Source organism: Geotrypetes seraphini, chromosome 2 (assembly GCF_902459505.1).
Source record: "Geotrypetes seraphini chromosome 2, aGeoSer1.1, whole genome shotgun sequence".
NCBI classification, from domain to species: Eukaryota; Metazoa; Chordata; class Amphibia; order Gymnophiona; family Dermophiidae; genus Geotrypetes; species Geotrypetes seraphini.
Window position 1 is genome coordinate 432,767,183 of NC_047085.1, and position 19,647 is coordinate 432,786,829.

Below are 19,647 nucleotides of genomic sequence, written 5' to 3' on the forward strand. Positions count from 1 at the left end.
CAGAGTTGAGAGTTTGTCAGATGGCGTTATGGTGTGCTCATGATTGCTGATTACCGTATTTTTTGTTCTATAAGATACACCTGACCATGAGACGCACCCACCTGTAGAGGAGGAAAAATTAAAAAAAAAATTCTGAATCAAATGGTGTGCCCTGTACCCTGTCCTCCCTCTGGTGGTTTAGTGATAGGCCGGGACAGAGTACAAGGCACGTCTAATGGTAGGCACGTCTAGTGGTAGCAGGCAGCAGGGCAGGCCTACCCCCTGGTACCTTTTTAGAAATCTGTTGATCCAGCCCTGAAAGCTCCTGCCCCTCCCTTGCTGGCATGATTTACCGTGGCAAAGACCAAAAACTCTAAAGATTTCGAAAATAACAGGTTTTATAAAAGGAGCCTGGGATGAAAATGAAGCGAAACACCGAACTTGACATGCGGTGAACCAGGCGTGACATCACCAATCCCCAATACTAAACATCACAATGGCTACTCACAGTTCAGTGCCCGGCGTGACAAAAAGACAGCAAGAAGCCTATTTGCATATTGGAGCGACTTTGCGCAACGAACTGCTGGCAAGTTGCCGGAAGCCTCACTCTTCCCCCAATCAGGCTCTTTGGAATTCTGTCGTCCGGAAGTTAATATAGCAATCGCAAAGGTTGTTTCACAAAAGGGGGCGTGGTTCCCCAGTTGCGTAGTTGACGCGGAGCGAGGGGGTCTCTGCGGAAAGTTTTATTCCGCTGACAGATGGTAGCTGTCTGCTGGAGCTGGGTGGTAAAGTAGAATGAATAGAGTGGCTTTTCCTAACTTTGATTCCAAGGAGCGAGCTTTGAAACTGGGAGAGAGTTTCGAGAAAGAGCCAAGGTGTGAGTTTCATAGTATTTGATGTAAAGGTTCCGTCCTGGTTTCTTTTCAGCATGTGCTCTTGTTGTGGTTGGGAAGTCCGGACAGTGGGAAAATGGCTGGTGTAGAGCACCCTTTGTATCCGAAAAAGGCTGGATGTCACCTTGTGGAGCTCAAGTGGGTCCTATAAGCACGTTGTATTCTTAGCTTATTCTAGAGCAACTAAAAATGCCTTCAAAGTTCCAAGATGGTGGTGTGAAGCTAATTTTGTGTGTGGCAGCTCCTGCCAAGTTCTGTATATGTTTTACACATTACCCTATGGGGTCCGTGCCTTGGCTAATTTGGCGAGGGAGGGGCAGGAGCTTTCAGCTCTGGACCGACAGATTTTAGAAAAGGTACCGGGAGCAGGTATATTCACTCCATGAGACGCACCTACATTTCTACCCACTTTTTTTGGGGGGGGGGAGAAAAGTGCATCTTATGGAGCAAAAAAATACAGTAGATTGCCAGCTACTGTTCAATTGGGATCTGCCAGTTAGAATATACACAAGAGGGGGAGAAATTAAATCCATATTTTCAACTTGCAAATTAAATCATACCTTTCATAAATTGCTTATCACAGTAGCCCTTGCGACAGAAAACCTGTTGCTTGGCAACCCAAAAACTGAGTAAAATAGTAGTAATGGATGTTAAGATGTGAGTGATTTCTAAGTAAAGCTGATATTGTAACATCCATCTTAAGTTGTATATCAAGATCAATGCCTGAGGTCCTAAGGTCTGACATAAAGATGTATGTTTCATCCTGGCCTTTAATCATTGTGAGGGGCAAGATGCAATCAGCTGCAAATATCACCACTGCAGCTCTAGTTGCTATTTACATTGGTCACAGAAATGAGTGGCATGATTGTGGATTGCTATCAGGGCTAAAGGTTTAAGATTGTAGGGGATTCCAGAAGTTTCTGGAAAGTTTTATTTGAAATTGTTGCTTCAATAAAGGTTTTAATGGTTTTAATGCAGCGGTTCTTAAACCTAGGCTCTGGATTCAGAATCAGATTAGACTGTAAGATAGGTGAGAAGTTGCACCTCTCTCCATGATATGGAAGTGAATTGGTTTGTACTCTCTTCTAAATGAATTAACTTGTTGCTCAATTCTTGTTTTCTCTTCAAAGAATGGAAAACAAAGTCACACATTATTAATTAACTATTTTATTTACTAGTACAGTCTGAAGTTCAAAATGCAAACTTTCCCATATAGCAGTTAGTTACAGAATAATGCAGTATTATATATATATATATATATATATATATATATATATATATATATATATTGTATAAGTGTTTATTTTTTGGAATGTTATCTGTTGTTGTGTATAGGACATATTTTTATCCTAATGTGCTGAACGTTCCAGATTTTCCAGTATGTGTTTTGTACCCAGTAGTTTAATCTTAAAAAAAAAAGTTGGACTTTTGGGTAATTTCAGCATAATTTAATTTATATTTTAACCTGTTCTTGCTCCATTCCCTACCTGATTATGTTGAATTATTTGTCTGTGTATAGCTGTAGACATAGATGCTGCTGGCTTAGAGGCAGAAGAAAATGATATTCCGGCAAACCATCGCTCCCCTAAAACCTGTGCAAACAGTGTAACGTCACCCCACTCCAAAGAGAAAAGAATGCCCTTCTTTAAGAAGGTAACGCCAGCATCCAAGCTGTCATATGTCCACCTGCTACAGTGCACCGCGCCACATCACTAGTCCTGTTAACTGTTTGTGTCTTTTGACCAATCAATAACATGCATGCCTTGTTGTTCTTTGTCCCTTTTCCACGCTGCTACCAGCTAAGCAGAAGCAGAAATCGGTAAGTCTACATTGACATCGGCTGTGTTTATACTGCTCCTGGCATCATAAGCATTAGTGACTGCAGTTTCTGCTATAAGACCTTTCATTTTAGTATTCAGTGGGGAAACTATCATACTGTTCGTCAGTTCTAGGCATTAGAAATGGATTGATGGCTCATCGAGTGACTCGGTGAAACGAAGCTGCAGTGCTTCTCCTTTTTGATGGAATAATAAGCTACTGAGGGAAGTCTCATTATACAAAGTAGACCAATTCTGCCAATCCTATGCTGCTAGTGTGTGCTCAGTCATTTCATCTACATCTGTTTCCTTTCATCCCTAATCTTTTCTTTTCCTCGTTTGAGCTCTCTGCAAAATCAGAACCAATCTCTCTTGATGCCATGAGGCCTTTTTTTTTTTTTTTTTAAACTCTTAGATGTTCCCTTCCCCCTCTTATATATTCCATCCTATACCCACAAACTAGGGCTCTCCCTGAAGCTTAGCTAATGTGGACCCTATTGAACAGTACCGGAACCTTCCTTCTCCCAGGGGCCTCTGCATGCTGTCTCACAAAGACCTGACTTGGAAACTGAACCACAGCACTTAAAGAGCCTGCTCTAGGTTTTATTTTAATCAAATGATAAACTTGTGGTTCAGTCTGTTCAAACAATTATTGTAATTTAATTACATCAGTTTGTACTGAAAAAAAAAATATTTTAATTTAACTAATTTTTAAACTTTTTATGCACTAGGAAGGTAATTCTGTAACATATTCTATAAATGAAACTAGGCACCTACTTTATACGCATTGGGTATGAGCATTTACACCAGCCATAGAATCGATATAAATACTCCAGTGATATGCACATAACAGACTATTCTTTAGATTATACCACCGTTAGGTATGACTATGTAAAATCATTTTGTATGATTTTTTAAAATTTTTATTTAAAATCCCTCTTGTACCCTGATTTTCATTTTAGAATTGAAATCATATGCTCAACTGATTATGTATCTTTTTCAGTTATTAAATCATCATTCATTTGCTGATGGATGTTAATTCAGTCGTAGGTTTCATGGATTTATTAATGTAAGGGTCAGTAATGCCAGCAGTCTAAACTCAGGTAGTAAAGCTATCAAAGTCCATAAAGCCTATTGATACATTAATTCTTGCCATGTATGGATTTTTGGTTTGAAATCATTTGCTGACTGATTTCAATTTGAAATTGCAACTGATTTTGATTTCAGTCATTTTGTACTGAACGATTTTGATTTTAAATTCTTGTCAATATGATTTTACCCAACATTGAGTTACATGTATAAATGCACTCTGCCTAGAAGACACCCATATGTATGGCTACCTACAAACTACTTATTATCACAGATGCACTCATAGTTACAGAATGGTGCTCAGGCTGCATATTGGTATATAAGTGCATAACAACTACTACTACTACTATTTATTTCTATAGTGCAGCTAGATATATGCAGCGCTGTATACTAAAACATTCAAGAGACAGTCCCTGCTCAGTAGAGCTTACAATTTAATCAGACAAACAGGACAAGTAGGGGGTTAGGACGTTTCTCAGGCCTGGGTGCTTTACAAGTGAATGGGAATTAGGAGTTAAAAGCAATCTTGAAAAAGTGGGCTCTCAGCCTGGATTTGAATACTGCCAGCAACAGAGCTTGACATACTGACTCAGGCAGTCTGTTCCAGATGTAAAGTGCAGCAAGAGAGAAAGAATGTAGCCTGGAGTTGGCAGTAGAGGAGAAGGGTACAGGTAAGAGAGACTTGCCCGATGAACGGAGTTCCCAGGGAGGAGTATAAGGATCTGGCCAGGGGCAGGTCATTGGAGACTTTAGCAAGGACAATTTCTATAGAGTGCAGGGATCAAAAGCTTGATTGGAGTAGGTCAAGAATAGCTAGGAATGGCAGAAAGTCAAGGCATTGGTAATGAACAGCATATTCAAGTAGCTTGGATAAGAAGGGGAGGAGGGAGATGGGGGTGATAGCTGGAATGGCACATAGGGTCCAGTGAAGGTTTTTTGAGAAGTGGTATAATTATGATATATTTTAAGACATCAGGGACAGTTGCAGTGGAAAGTGATAGACTGAAGATGTGACAGATGGAAGGGATGACAGTAGGAGAGATAGTGCTGAGTACATGGGTGGGAATCGGATCAGAGGAGCAGGCAGTGAGTTTGGAGGATGAAAGAAAATGTGCAGTTTCCTCTTCACTGATTTCAGAAAAGGAATAAAAGGTAGCAGGGACCAAAGGAGAGTTGACAGAGTGGGCTTTGGGAGGGAGAGATGGAGGTGGCTTGGTAGAGAACTCAAGGTTAATCTTGTGAACCTTGCCATAGAAGTACTCAGCCTTAGTCTGGGGGGGGGGAAGTGATGGGTTGGAGGTGAGGGCACTTTGAGTAGAGAGTTCAATGTGGCAAAGAGATGGCAAGGGTTGGCGCTGAAAGAGTCAATCAAATGGGTATGGTAGTCTTGTTTGGCAAGTGAAAGAGCAGATTGGAAAGAGGTCATGAGGAATTCAAAATATATGAAGTCTGCTTAAGTGCAGGATTTGAGCCAAAAACATTCAGTAGACATGGAACTGGAACTTAAGTAGTGGATTTTAGAGGTCAGCCAGGGATAGGGATTGGCACACCTTATAGAATGTGGATTGGGGGAAGTGAGAGTATCTAGAGCAGAGGAGAGAATGGTATTGTAGGAGAAGACAGCCTCATTGACAGATTTCTGTAGCATAGTGGTTGAGAGGAAGGGTGAAACAGTGGCGGAGGGAGTTCAAGGGGTCAATAATCTAAAGATTCTTAAATGTATTGGTGGAGATTGGGAGGGGGGAGTGTGATGAATAGTGAAAGTTATCAGTTGATGGTCAGAGAGGAGAGGACTGTAGTAGAGAAATTTGTGATGGAGCAGTTGGAGAAGACAAGACCAAAGTAGTGGCCATTCTGGTGTGTAGTGGTTGTGGAGCACAGCTTAAGATTGAATGAGGATGTTAAGGCTAGAAGCACAGAAGCATAAGAGTCAGAGAGGTCATTAGCATGAATGTTAAAAATCATTAAAAATGAGGGAAGGAGATGAAGGTTCAAAAAAGAAGAAAAGCCAGGAGTGAGAAAGGAAGAAAGAGACTAATCAGGAGGTTGGTAAATGACTGCTACTTGGAGAGGTAGCAGAATGAATAGACAGATGGAGTGGACTTGAAGGAAGAAAAGTAGTGAGTGTGGTGGAAGAGGGGAAATCTACAAGAGGGTGAGAGTAACAGCTCAACACTACTTCCGCAACCAACTAGAAGAGGTGTATGCCTGGCTTCAACACATAGAGAAATTCCTTTTCTGGGATCTAGACTTTGAGTCCATCTTAATTACAAGGATGAGGGTACAGCCCTTCTCACTGAAGACAAAAAGGAAATTCCAAATACTCCTGGTAAAACTGCTTCTCCATTATCCTCAAACACACCCACACCTACGAGCTTTACAAATGAGACCTCCCTCATCACCACCTGGGTTTTAATAGCCACCATATAGATTGTTGTTTTATTGGATCATTCATCTAAAGTCTCTTTCTATCTCAAGAGTTGATTTCAACATTCATTTGAGCCTTTCAGCTCCACCTTTAAGTAAACAAAACACTTTAGAGAAAAGAAAACAGGTTCTAACTTTTGAACAGTTGGAGTCTCAGAGTGTTTGAATGCACTCCAGTACCTTCTTTTAAACATTTAAGATTTTTAATCTTCCCTGTTGGGCACCTCCTTGCAAGCCTAGGGCTGAAACAGCTAGCAGATCTGCTCCTTCAGTCCTTCATAACAGCTAATGGCGAAGTATTTGGGGGTTAGCGGTCTGACCCAGGCACTATCTTGGTGGGGGCATTGGTACCTCTCTGACTCCCAGCCCTGCGTGCGCCTTCCCTCCCTCGTACTTACTTAGGGCCAGATGCACAATGCTCCAACACCATGGTAAAAAATGCCATGGTAGGAGTGATTTTTCTTTTATCAGCAATGCTCAGCACAATAGCAAATTATATGCATAGTATTGGTGCGGAAAATCACAGGTACAAGAGAGGAGGAACTGTGCCTAGTGCTTGTTCCCTCCTGCATGCCCTGTCAAAAAAAGCAACCCCTGCTCTCCCTGCCTGCTGGTTCAGCTGATTGGGGCAGGGAAATCCTCCATCATCTGATCTGGCGGGACTCCTCAAAGCCACGGCGGCTTCAGGGAAGTCCTGCTGGCTCAGCTGATCGGGGATTCCCCTTTCCCCGATCAGCTCAACTGGCAGGAAGGGGCTGCTTTTTTTTGTTTTCTTTTTTAATGGGTGCAGCTGTTGTGCTAACACAGCTGAGCCGATTAAAAAAGTAAAGAAAGAAGTTGTGTGAGCCCAAAACTAGGACTCCCTGACAAATCCGGGACCTCCACCTCCCACCAAGCCCTCCACCTTCTGAACCCCCTGATCCCTCCCACAACTCCAAAACAAAATTCTGGTGGGCTGGGGGGATTCAGGTCAGACACCCCCAACTTGAAGACCCTCCATCCTCGACACTGCTCCCCAGCACCTTTTGTCGAAAATCAGGCAGCAGGGATGCCTACCCCTCCTGCCTTGAAGGGCCACCTTATCAAAATGGCAGTCCTTTCCCCTCCCAGTGCATCCCAGGAGCCAATCAGGATCTTAGGCCCCTCACAGTGTATCCCAGAATGCACCGGGAGGAGGAACGGCCACCATTTTGAAGAGGCGGCTCTTCAAGGCAGGAGGGAGTGGGCATTCCTCCTGCCTGATTTTCGACAAAAAGTACTTGGGAGTGGTGTCAGGGGTGGAAAGTTCTAGAGCTGAGGAGGGGTCCTGACCCAACCCGACTCCCCCACCACAGACCACTAGACTGCCAGGATATTGTTTTGGGGTGGTGGGAGTGGTCAGGGAGATCAGAGGGGGTGGCTTGGTTTTGGGGGAGGGGGATGTCAGGGGATCTCGGTTTTGGGCCCCCTGCCAGCAGGGCTATGGTTTTTTTTAATGCTGTTGTGCCTGTGGTGTGTGTGCAGAACAGTTACCGGCAGCTCCAGAGCTGCAGGTAATTAGAGATTGGAAACGAAGCGGGGAGGGGGGTACCTTTTATGCATCGCTAGGAGAACTCATATAAATACTAATGAGATCCTAGCGATGTGTTTACTTAGGGTTCTTGGTGCTACAGAGGTCAGTGATAACAGCACAGCCTTATTTTTCTGTTATGTCCTGCTCTGCTAGCAAAAGAAAAGTAAAAAAAACCAACTCAAATTATACAGCTTATTTCACTTTACCTCTTTCTGATACTCCTAGGATAGCAGGATAATTTGTGGCTTCACTTGATGGGGGGAACATCCTCTCAGGTTCAGACACCAACCTCCATTGCTTCAACGTTCTCTGGTTGGACTGGGACTGATCACTCTTAAGACCATCAATTCCCCCCTACTTCAGAAAACTCAGGCTTCTCGACTTCCATAGGCTGATATAAACGCTCTCCTTTCTCCACCTCTTTGTCTCAGACTCCCTCTCACCTCAAGGGAGTTGCCTTCAGCAATTGTAGTGTCATCCAATACTTTTCCTGAACTTCCTTCCTTTTCCTTGAAGCCAAAGAAACTGTTTGTTCAGACTAGAGGCTGGGTATGCCCTCTACTGGCCCTTGGCTTAACTACAGGAGAGTTTCCAATGGGACTGTATGTTGGCCAGAAAATATGTTTAAGGAACTTTTTCCCAGGTGGAGCCTTATTCCTCTCATTTTCCACATTCTTTTATTCCTCCCATTCTCCACATCCTCATAATACACATGTATATGTTAGTATTCTAAATATTTACACAGGCCTACTTTATCAAATTACCTCTTAGGTGCAAAATCTACAGTTATCTAGACCCGTGGAAAATGCAGACTCGCTTTGTCAATCTTCTATACATTTTTCCAAGTGTATATTTTCTCTTTCGCTGTTTCCACCTCCTCTTCCTCTGACCATCAGCAAAATACAGTGGGATTAGACACCCCTTTTGGAGCTGACAGAGGTGCATGAACTGACTGCCCCTCTCCCCCCAAATAAACACTGAAGAGTAATTTTGTTCCTTTTTCTACCTTTGACCAGCTTTTAAAATATTTTTAGGAGCTCAGTTCTGTTCTGCTGTGTCCTACTCAACAGGCCGTGGATATTAAAATACTTTTCTTTAAAAAAAATGTCAATTTCTTTGTCCATCCATTAATACTTAACCATGCAAAGTTTTTAGGCTCTGAGCTTGTATTACTAGTTCTAATTCTACTTATGGCTCCACAAACCCTGCTATCAGGAACTGTATTTATGGTTGAAGAGGTATCATATGATTTTAATCACTTCTAGAAAAATATTACTATAATTAACTGTGAAAGGCAAAATGGAGAATGTGCAGGGCTGGATAGTGCAAAAATATTTTTGAACATGAGGGAAAGAAAAGAAGATCCTTCTTTATCTTCAAACAGTGCAATTACTAGTTGCATAAAATCCTGGAAAGAAAATCTATGTAATTATTTTTCTCAGTCTAGCGAAATGATTAACTGAAACACCTTAGACGTGATATTTTCAGTAGGAAAAAAATTAGGCCTGCTTATATTCATTAAAATGAACGTGTTATATTGACATCATAAGAAACAGAGTTCCTGAGACTAACACACATTCCTGCATGACATATAATCAAGGGCACAGAGGATTCCTGTATGGACAGAGAAGGGAATCAAAACCACATCTTTGTTCGAGTGGCAAATCCAGTAGCTGGGAAGAAAGGCTAGTGCTGAGCAGACCTCTATGGTCTGTGTCCCGATCATGGCAAGATAGATATGGTTGGACTGGAGAGGACTTCAACAGTAACTCTATTAGTTGAAAATTAAGCCAGTGCCAGGCAACTCCAGTCCTCGAGTGCTGGAATCCAGTTGAGTTTTCAGCATTTCCCCAATGAATATGCACTGAAAGCAATGCAAGCAAATAGATCTCATGCATAGCCATTGGGAAAATCCTGAAAACCTGACTGGATTCTGGCCCTCAAGGTCTGGAGTTGCCCACCCTTGGTCTATACCCTGAAGTTGGCAGGGGTTTATCTTGTTGGGTAGACTGGATGTACCATATCATCATCTACTATGTTTATAGCCACCAAATATGTATCCAATATACCACACCCTTCATTTTACAGGTCCAAAATACCGAAATTTGGCAAAGCGTATGACTGTTTCATTAGACCCTGCAAATATTATAAAATAAAAATGACCATTACTTCTTCCTATTGATCTTTCACTTAGGAGACAGACTTTATCCATGTTAGCAGAAAGAGGCAGCCACAAATATTCCATCAAATAAGGAAGCTTCTGTACTAACCATCACCAGTACGTACTGGTATTGTTATCAGAAATGTTGATTTCAATAATCGTCTACCAAATCATGTGTAAGCCTGCCGTAGACCATTCCTAGGGGCTGCATCAGACTCTGCTCACATTTCAGATTACAAAATGTGATGCAATTGTTTTTGCTTGTAAACATATTGAGCTTTTGTCACTATACTGGGTAAGCAGGGTCACAATACATGCTTAAGATGCCATGGACCTAGAAAATTTCAGGCTAGATTGAATCACTTAGCAGCTTTTTATGTTTTAGATTGAGCTATTTCAGGGGTTTTATTATTTTAGATTGCTTTCATGCAGCTTCTTGTGCACCATTTTGTTTGTCTTGTGTTTTATTGTTATAAAAAAATGTTCCTTGTTCTCTTGTTTTTTGTTTGTTTGAACCCATCTTCATAACATTTGAAACTCTAGTGATGCATCGATGGTTTTCTGTTAAAATGTATAGTAATATTATCAAGTTTTAGAATGTCTGTAAAAGTCTGTTTCATGAGATTGAAACTTTTACCTTTAATATTTTCTTCCTCCTAAGGCAAAGCATTTCTAAAATGGACAGTGTGCAAATTATACCAGTACTAGAAAGGAGAAATTTTGAGATCTGGAACTGTGATTCTAAACTCTTCTTACAAATCCAGGGATTTCCCAGCATGCAAAGTTTATTGGATTGTGGTCATAGAGCACAGTCTTGAAAATGAAGCATTGCTTGACACTGTTGATCACTAGTTTCAGACATATGAATTCAGTCAGCACTCTCTTAAGCTGCTTGAGAGCCTCTGCTCATGTTTTTGTTACGTGGTGTTGCATCAGCATATTTTCAATGGTGAGACATAGGCAGGTTCTACTGGACTACACATGGGACTGCCTACACCTTGCATTTGAAAATGCAGTGTTATGCACCACCCCTGGCTTGCAAAATTTGGAGCAGACTCTCACACTGAGCTAGATGCACTAAACAGGATCGGTAAGACCTTGTGGGTCCACTTCGCTCCGAGCCGATTTTTGGCCAATTCTAAAAGAACTATTGATGCACTAAAAATTTTGCTTGCAAATAATTTGTGCGGCGGTTCATCATAATCCTTAGGCCCCTCCCTGTGCATCACATGATACACTGAGGAAGGGAAGGCCTGCCATTTTGGATCAGTGGGCCTCAGAGCTGGAAGGACCAAGCCTCCCTCCTGCTCTCTTCACACAAAGGTGCTGGGAAGGTTCAAGGGGCGGTTTGGAGGACCATCCGGCAGCAGGAGGGAGTGGGCATCCCTTCTGCCTTTTCTTTTTTGTGGGGAAGGAGGATGGTGCGGGGGGGCTTCCATTGGCAGGAGGGAGTGGGCATCTTTCTTGCCAATTTTTTTCTCGTGTGGGAGGAAGGGGGGGTCACCTAGAAAGTTTTGTAATTGATTGCAATATGTCCTTATTATCCAAAGAGTTTTACCACAAAGGGGCCTATTTACATAAAAATGCGATACATCATATACTTTTCACCAAATCATATACTCTGTATTTTCATTTAATGAATTGACTAATGCAGTCAATTAATTTACTTCACAATAGGAGAAAGGACCTCAGAAAACCAGACTGCAGATTTTAATAAAACATACATCTGTCAGTTTCCATCAGTTCCATTCTCATTCATTGGTCCAAAAACCTCTATATTATTCTTTTACTTATTTTTTCTTTTTACTCATGTAATTTTTCTTGTTCATTCAAAAATATCCAGAATTTCAATGTTGCAACTATATGGAATGCACTTAGCTTTATATTTAATTCTAGACCAACGGGTCCTGTTTCACCCAATTATACGGGCAGGGAAGCTAGTACTTGTTGCAGAAATTCCCTGGATACTTTTAGGCCCACCATATAATCTACAATCCCCTATTGTGAAGTAAATAAGTTCCTGCGGGAACCGGGAAAAATTGTCCCCGTGTCATTCTCTACTGTGGGGCTGATGCAGGAGGCTACCACCAGTTTAGCAGCATGGATACTGTGGCATATACATGCATGAGCCATGCAAAAAAGAGATTGAGCATGGGATTACCTCACACAGCATACATGGACACAAAGGGTCACATCCTGTTAGGTGGCAGTAGGCGCTGTACCACCGTTTAACTTAATTGTTTTAATTGACTTTAATCGGCGCGGTAAATGACCACATCATTTACTTTATAACAATTTTTATTGAAAGAATCAAATAATCAATACAATAAGATAATACAAAAATACATTCAATACAATAAGAATCATAATAATAATATTTCATACAAATTTATTTCATTCTTTCAAAATAAATTTCCATATGGACTAATCCAATTTTATCTACACCCTCCTTAATTCCATCCACTCCCCCCCTACCTTACCCCCTAAATGAAATCCCACACCCTGGATGAAAGTTGACAAAAATAAAGAATTAAAATAAATAACTGGAATGTAATTATTAAACCTAAATTCATAGTAAATCATTACCAAACTTCATATTCTTGGTGAAAGATTCTGAATATAAGGATCCCAAACCTCCATAAAAAGATGAGTTTTTCTAGGCGAATGTCGAACTCTCAAATAAAAATAAACCATGCAATTGATTCCTCTAATGCCAGAAATTTGGAGATTCTTTCTGTAGCCAAAATTGCATAATACATTAAAACCTTTGTTTAAAAAAGTAGTAGGCTCCGAGGACATATCTACAGTGTGGGCGCCATTATCGCATCTACTGAAGGAGGTCTAATGGCGCCTTTCACCTAAGTGGACATGGTTAAGGGCAGAGTGGAACTTAGGCGCCATTAGGTGCGACTGACTAAAGAACTTAGATGCCTATATTGCAGGTGTCTTAAGTTTTTTTCTTAGGCGTCTTAGCTGTGATTCTCTTAACTGCACCTAAGTGCAATTGACACGCATCCATTTTTGTAGATGTCGCCGATATAGGCACTGTTTATAGAATCTAGCCCAGATTGCATTCAAATGAATGCATATGAGGCTCTAGTTATGTCACAGTAATGCAGAAAACCAATGGCCTGCGACGCAGTTATTGCATGAATTTTTCCCCAAGTTTGTGGCAAGTATAACCCAACATAACCTCCCTGCCCAGTTAGCTTTCTGCACCAACAACCTCTTGCCTGCTCCTAGCAGACCCAACCAGCATGCCCTAGTTTGTAGGGCAAGCCCTCCCATCTGGCCCAGCATTCCAGACATCTGTCTAACCCCTGCCCCAGCGTCTGGGGCACCTACCTAACCTCCTTTTATATCCCTGTGCCTAGGGTACCTCCCTTCCATTACCCCTCCCTTTTACCCATTTAAAAACAAACAAACAGATTTTTAGTGGCACTATTCTCTCCCCCCCCCACACACACACATACACTTAATCTGACTTTTTTAAAGTCCTTAGTGTCTAGTGAGGACCTCCCCACGACCTCTTGCATAGGCTCCCCCCTTCAGATCCATACCTTCAATGAGGTAGGAACGATGTCCACTTGTACCTGCCTCAAAACTGTCATCTTCAAAATGGCCAAAATGCATTCTGGATGCATTGGACGGGGCCAGGATGCCATATAAGGGTTAAAAAGTGTTTCCACTTGACATATGTTGTCATTAAGAAAGAAAGCAATGAGCAAAATATGTAATTACCTTTAGGCAGGGCCGCCATCAGAAATTTCTGGGCACCTTACTGAGCAATCCTATTGGGCCCCCCACGCACCCCTTTCCCCCCCTGACCCCCCCTTCATCCATGGGCCGAATACACACATACTTTTCTCTGTCACCGCACTCTTTGACCAAAAGATTTGTAAGCCTGCAACCACGTCAAGGTAGACTCTTTCAGCAGGGCCCTAACCTAACCTAAACTAATCTATACCTATCTATTCTAAACTAACATATGTCTAGCGCGCACAAACTCCTGCTCTACGTGGGAAAAATAACACCAGCTCATTGCTGCCGTTAGCATCTAGCGCGCGTGGCGTACGCTAAAGCCACTATCGTAACTTAGTAAAAGGAGCCCTATTTTTATTAGTTAATTATTATTATTATTTTCCAATGCTCAATATGACTTCCTTTTTTAAGGTTTGACACTTGTGCCAGAATATTTTTACTAAATTTAAGAAGTATTTGCCCTCTTTCAAATGGTATAGAAGTTAAAAAAAGGGACAGGCGTTAATGAAGTCATTAGGTTCAATCTAGCCATTTATTTCTGCATGAATTTAAACAACTAAAAAAAAAAAGATAAATATAGCTCATCCAGTCATACAAGAAATGGCTCTACAGCAGGGGTGCCCACACTTTTTGGGCTTGCGAGCTACTTTTAAAATGACCAAGTCAAAATGATCTACCAACAATAAAATTAAAAAAAAAAACACAAAGCACACTGTATGCAGAGAAAATGTTAATTATCATTTATATTCCTTGGGTTTTCAAAAAGGTCAAGTCAGACGATTCTGTGCAATGTCACCTCAGGAACAACTATACAAAAATAGACAAATATACCCCCTCCCTTTTTACTAAATCGCAATAGCTATTTTTAGAGCAGGGAATGCCCTGTGCTGCTCTCGATGCTCATAGGCTCCCTGCGCTAAAAAACGCTATTGCAGATATAAATTCTCTAAACAGACACATTTTGATCACTAAACTGAAAATAAAATCATTTTTCCTACCTTTTTGTCTGGTGATTTCATGAGTCTCTGTTTGCACTTCCTTCTTCTGACTATAAATCCAATATTTTTTCTTTCTGGCCCTCCCCTTTTTTTTCTGTCTCTCTTTCTTTCTCTCTCCCCCTGCCCCCCTAAGCCATCGCGCCAATTTCTCCACTTCCCCGATTCTTTCCCTACCCCCTAAGCCACCATGCCGATTTCTCCCTGCTTCCACGAGCCAGGGCAGGAATGTACAAGCGCCGGACTCACAAGACTTCACCTCTGATGTCAATTCTAACGATGGAGAGAAAGTTCCAGGCCAGCCAGGCAGCGATTGGCTGGCCCAGAACTTCCTCTCTGATGTCAGAATTGACATCGGAAGTGAAGTCTTGTGAGTCCGGCGCTTCTAAGCGCCTGGCCTGGCTCAGGGAGGCAGGAAGAAAAAAATTGCCAAGGCAACGCGATCGACTCACATTGCCTTTGCGATCTACTGGTCGATCGCACTCGACCATTTGGGCACGCCTGCTGTTATGGTATCCTGTCCTGACCTGAGGAAAGGGGTTTAGTCCCCAAAAAACTGCCTTATTTCCATTTCCTATTTATAAACTTTAATCAATAGATACAATACTACTTGATTCTACGTAAAGCAACAAAACAATTTTTTCTACCTTTTGTCATTTTTGCTTTAATCATCTTGTCTTCATTCTTCTTTCTAACCAGCATCTGTCCGCTCTGTCTTCCATACAGCATCAGCCCCTTCCATCCACTGTCCGCCCTCTCCCCTTTCTATATGGCATCTTCCCTCTTTTTATGTTCCTTCAATAAACTGTCTATCCTGTGCCCCTTCTCTTCTCCTTTGTACATGATTGATTTCAGCTCTGCCACCTCTCCATTTTTCTCTCTCTGTCACCACCCTATCCCCTATGCCCTGGCATCTCTCTCTTCTCCTTTCTTTCCTTCGCACCCCACAGTCTGGTATCTTCCCTTCCCTGATTCTCTAGCATCTCACTCCTTTCCTTTTCTTCCATCTCCCCGTCCCCTTCCATGCTCTGACATCTCCTCCTTCCTTTCCCCCTTCCTTTTCCCTTGGTCTGGCATACATACCTCCTTCCCTCCATGCCCTGGCGTCTCTTCCTCCCTCCCTTCCCTCCAATCCCTGGCATCTCGTTTCATTCCCTCCCTCATCTTCTTTCTCCCTCCAGTTGAGTGCAGCAAGTCTCTCCCCCTCTGCTCCCTTTCCTCCTTCTGTCACCCATGACCTGGCGTCATGAACTTCTTCAGGCAGCAGCATTCACAATTTGCTGCTGTTGTCAGCTTCGGGCCTTCTCTGTCGGGTCCTGCCTTCATGGAAACAGAATTCTAAATGCTGATGCTAGCCGAAGAAGTTCATGACGCCAGGTCGAACACCCGGGGCAGACTGCTACTCTCCCCCCCCACAACCCTCCTACCTCTCCATCCCTCCCTCCCATCACAAGACTCTAAACAGCACTGCTCTACTCTAAGCAAGCTGCTTCAGGGCTTTCTCCTGCCGTGATTCCCTCTGGCATGTCACTGATGAGGGAAGGAGGGAGAGATAGGAGGGTCGGATCGGTGATGATGATGAGGCTGCTGCTGCTGCCAGCGAATCCAGCAAGGGTGAGGCCACAAAGCACAGCACTGGCAGGCACCCCCTGACTATTTTGGGCCCTAGGCCTGTGCCTACTGGGCCTATCCTTTAATCTGGCCCTGCTTCCCCCCCCATATGCCCTGACATCTCTCTCTTCCACTCCATGGTATGGTATCTCCTTTCCCTCCCTCCCATGGTCTTTGCATCTCTTTCCTCCTTTTCCTGATCTTCCTTCTCCCTCCTTCCCTCTCTCTCCCCAATTGGGTGCAGCAATATTTCTCTTCCCCCTCCCCCCACTGGGTACAGCAGTATCATCAGCATTTCTCTTCCCCCCCCCCAATTGGGTACAGCAGAAGCAGCATTTCTCTTCCCCCTCCCCCCTAATTGGGTGCAGCAGCATTACTCCTCCCATTCCCCCCCTGTCTCACACACCCGGCAGATTCGCTACAGACAAAGGCAAGTTGCAAGTTTCCCTTGGTCGCTGACCTATCTCCCAAAGGGCAGCGAAAGAAGGAAGTTTACAACTTGCTGCTCTTGCTTACTTCGGGCCTTTCTCGTTGCCGGGTCCTGCCTTCACGGAAACAGAAAATAGGCAGGACCCGGCAGCGAGAAAGGCCCGAAGTAAGCAAGAGCAAGTAAGCTTCCCTCCATGGCTGGCCTATCTCCCGCATGTTCCGGGGCTCTAATGGTCCGTGCCGGCTTCTCTTCTCTACCCCCCGACGTAACTTCCGGTTTCGGATGGAAGCCAGGTTCGAGCCGCTTGCTGGGGTTTTTTTTGTTTAAAGTCCGGCGGGTTTTTCAGCGGCTCTTCAGGCTGCGCATTAAGCAGTGGCGGCAGCAGGATTCGGCAGATGACAGCCGGGCGGGCATCTAAATTTGCTGGGCGTTGCGCCCGGCTGAAAAGCGCTGGGGAGAACACTGGGGAGCCCGGGCCCCCTGTCAGCTCCGGGCCCCTGAATGCAGGACTGGTAGTACTGCCCTGATGGCGGCCCTGCCTTTAGGCATTTTTCAGAGGTAGATGACTTGTGTACATGCACATTGAAAATTGCCCCAGTTGTTATACTGTATACATTGATCTATTGAAAATTCCCCCTTCCCAACCAAATAATTGAAAGTCTTCAAAAGTTTACTTATTTTGCTTACTTGGTGGTAAGTGGAAAGTTGTTCAAAAATAATAGAAAAGCTAGCCTAGTGATTATAAAACAGAGCCATTATCATCTTTCACAAAAATTATACCCAAGAGAAAATAGTGCTTCATTTGCATTTGAAAAAAATCTGGCCCCTCTCTGCTGTTGATATTCTTTTAATTATAAATAGAGTAATATGTTATTTAAGTAGTGTTCCAACCCATTCACTGAGGAAACTGTAAAACTTGTACATGTTTCACAGCAGTTTATAGAAGTGTCACTAAAAGTTTTAAGCATGGTAGGTTATGAAGAGTGGAGCTAAGGAACAGGAAGTGACGAGGAAGAATGAGATTGTGAATTGGCGGGTGAGATTCCTGAGTTTCCTTGCTCTGCTTTCTCTCCTGCTTCATTGTATTTTCTACAATTTTGCAAAGATCCCTGCTTTACAAATACTGATTAGGGAATCAACAAATCTACAGTATATATTTATAATTGTCAACCTGAGAGGTAAAAGTAATGATTAAGGGAGGTATCTTTGCGTTTTTCACTATTGCTTCTGCAATGTTACTGAAATGGAAAATGATCTCAGTTCCTTTTTGTGCTTATTCTGACAGTATTTTCTCTTTGTATAGACAGAGCACATCCCTCCCTATGACGTAGTGCCTTCAATGCGACCAGTAGTTTTAGTGGGACCCTCCTTAAAGGGATATGAAGTAAGCAAGTTTTACTGTATAGCATGTGCTTAGACTCTGAGGGTCTGATTCTCTAAAAGACGCCAATCGCATGTCAATCATGCATTGGCATCCTATAAAGAATCGCATCTACATCGCTGAACAGATGCCTTAAATGTAGGCCAACATTTTGCAGGCCTAAATTTAAGGCATCTGTCTCGCACCTACAGAGACTTGTAGGGACACTTATGCACACCCAAAGCTACTTCTGGGCAAAGCCATGCCCACGCCCCACCTTGGTCATGCTTAAGTGTCCCTAAGCGTCTCCATAGAAGCGCTACAGATGCCTACAATGTAGGCGTCCATCCTCGCTCAATTTTTTCTAAAAATGCGTGTCCCGATTGGCTGCCAAATGGTGGTAGGACGCCTACTGCCACCTGAAATCAGGATGTGCGTTTCGAGAATCAGGCCCTGAGTGCCTTTTACTTGTGTATCAAGATTGAAAAGTAGGAGATATCTTAACTTTTGACTGACATGTGCTGCTAAAACTGGAACAGAAAAAAATGGTACCATCTGGTAAATAAATAGATTCTTTATAGGTAATGATATTGCTTATTGGACCAACATAAGAATGTTCCAGCAATGCTGTATGGTACCTGAAGTTTCAAGACCAATAAAGGGCAATTTAATTTAAATCAAAATTAGAAAAAACATTTTTTACATTTTTATACAGGTTGGTGTTGGACAGATAACAGGGGCAGACATGTGATTTGTTTGTGTGTTTGGTTTGTTTGTGTGTAAACTTTTATATTTAGTATAAGTGTTGCATCTTTTCTTTAATTTTTATGGAGTTCCCTCCTAACTGTATAATTATTTATTTAATTGTAAATCACCTGGACTTGGTGTTATCAAATTTATGTATAACAAATTTCTTGCATTTACATACTTGCAATTTACCTGCCTGAATGTACAGAATACTGACATTTTGATGCCTAAGGGGCTTATAATCGAAACAAAAATACATCTAAAAATCCGCCCAAGTCGGCACTTGGATGATCAAAAAGGAAGGTCATCCAAGTGCCGACAATCAAAATGGCTTTTTAGATGTATCCACTGACTTTTTAGGCCTCAGAATTCCGCTGTGTGCCCAGAGCAAAAAGGGGCATTTTTGGAGGAGTGGTTAGAGCGATAATCTATTTTGTTTATTTTTAATTGTCATGATCTAGTTCATGTGAGGAATCAATTCTTGTAAACCAAATTGAGCCCTTTCTTAGGGATGACCCGGTATAGAAACCTAAGGATTGGATTGGAATTGAAAGTTTGACGAGGCTACCTGGACGGAACTTATACATTGTGACTTAGGCGATCTAAAAACAGGTATAAGTGCCAAAAAAGGTATCCAAAGTGACCAGATAACCACTGCAGGGACAAAGTAAAGTCTTCCACACACTCCCCCCGTGTTCACTGACCCCCTCACCCGCCATAAAACTCGGAATAAAAATGAACATACCTGCCTCCAGAACATCAGCACCTGGCATAGGAAAGACTAGTAGAGCAACATAAAAGTGGCTTAAGTGGTCTAGGGGGTA

General features: G+C 42.6%; 1 protein-coding gene across 11 annotated transcripts in view; it reads left to right on the forward strand.

Annotated features, from left to right (window-relative positions):
- The window catches only part of CACNB2 (calcium voltage-gated channel auxiliary subunit beta 2), a 508,378-nt gene that overhangs the window by 418,914 nt on the left and 69,817 nt on the right, over positions 1–19,647 (forward strand). For 9 of the 11 annotated variants that reach the window (XM_033931292.1, XM_033931290.1, XM_033931291.1 and 6 more), the window contains 2 exons: positions 2,392–2,525; positions 18,020–18,100. In XM_033931292.1, the coding sequence (XP_033787183.1) occupies positions 2,392–2,525; positions 18,020–18,100 (215 nt within the window). Of the gene's footprint in view, positions 1–2,391; positions 2,526–2,671; positions 2,692–18,019; positions 18,101–19,647 lie in introns of all 11 variants that reach the window. The other 2 variants (XM_033931294.1, XM_033931297.1) reach the window with 1 other exon arrangement.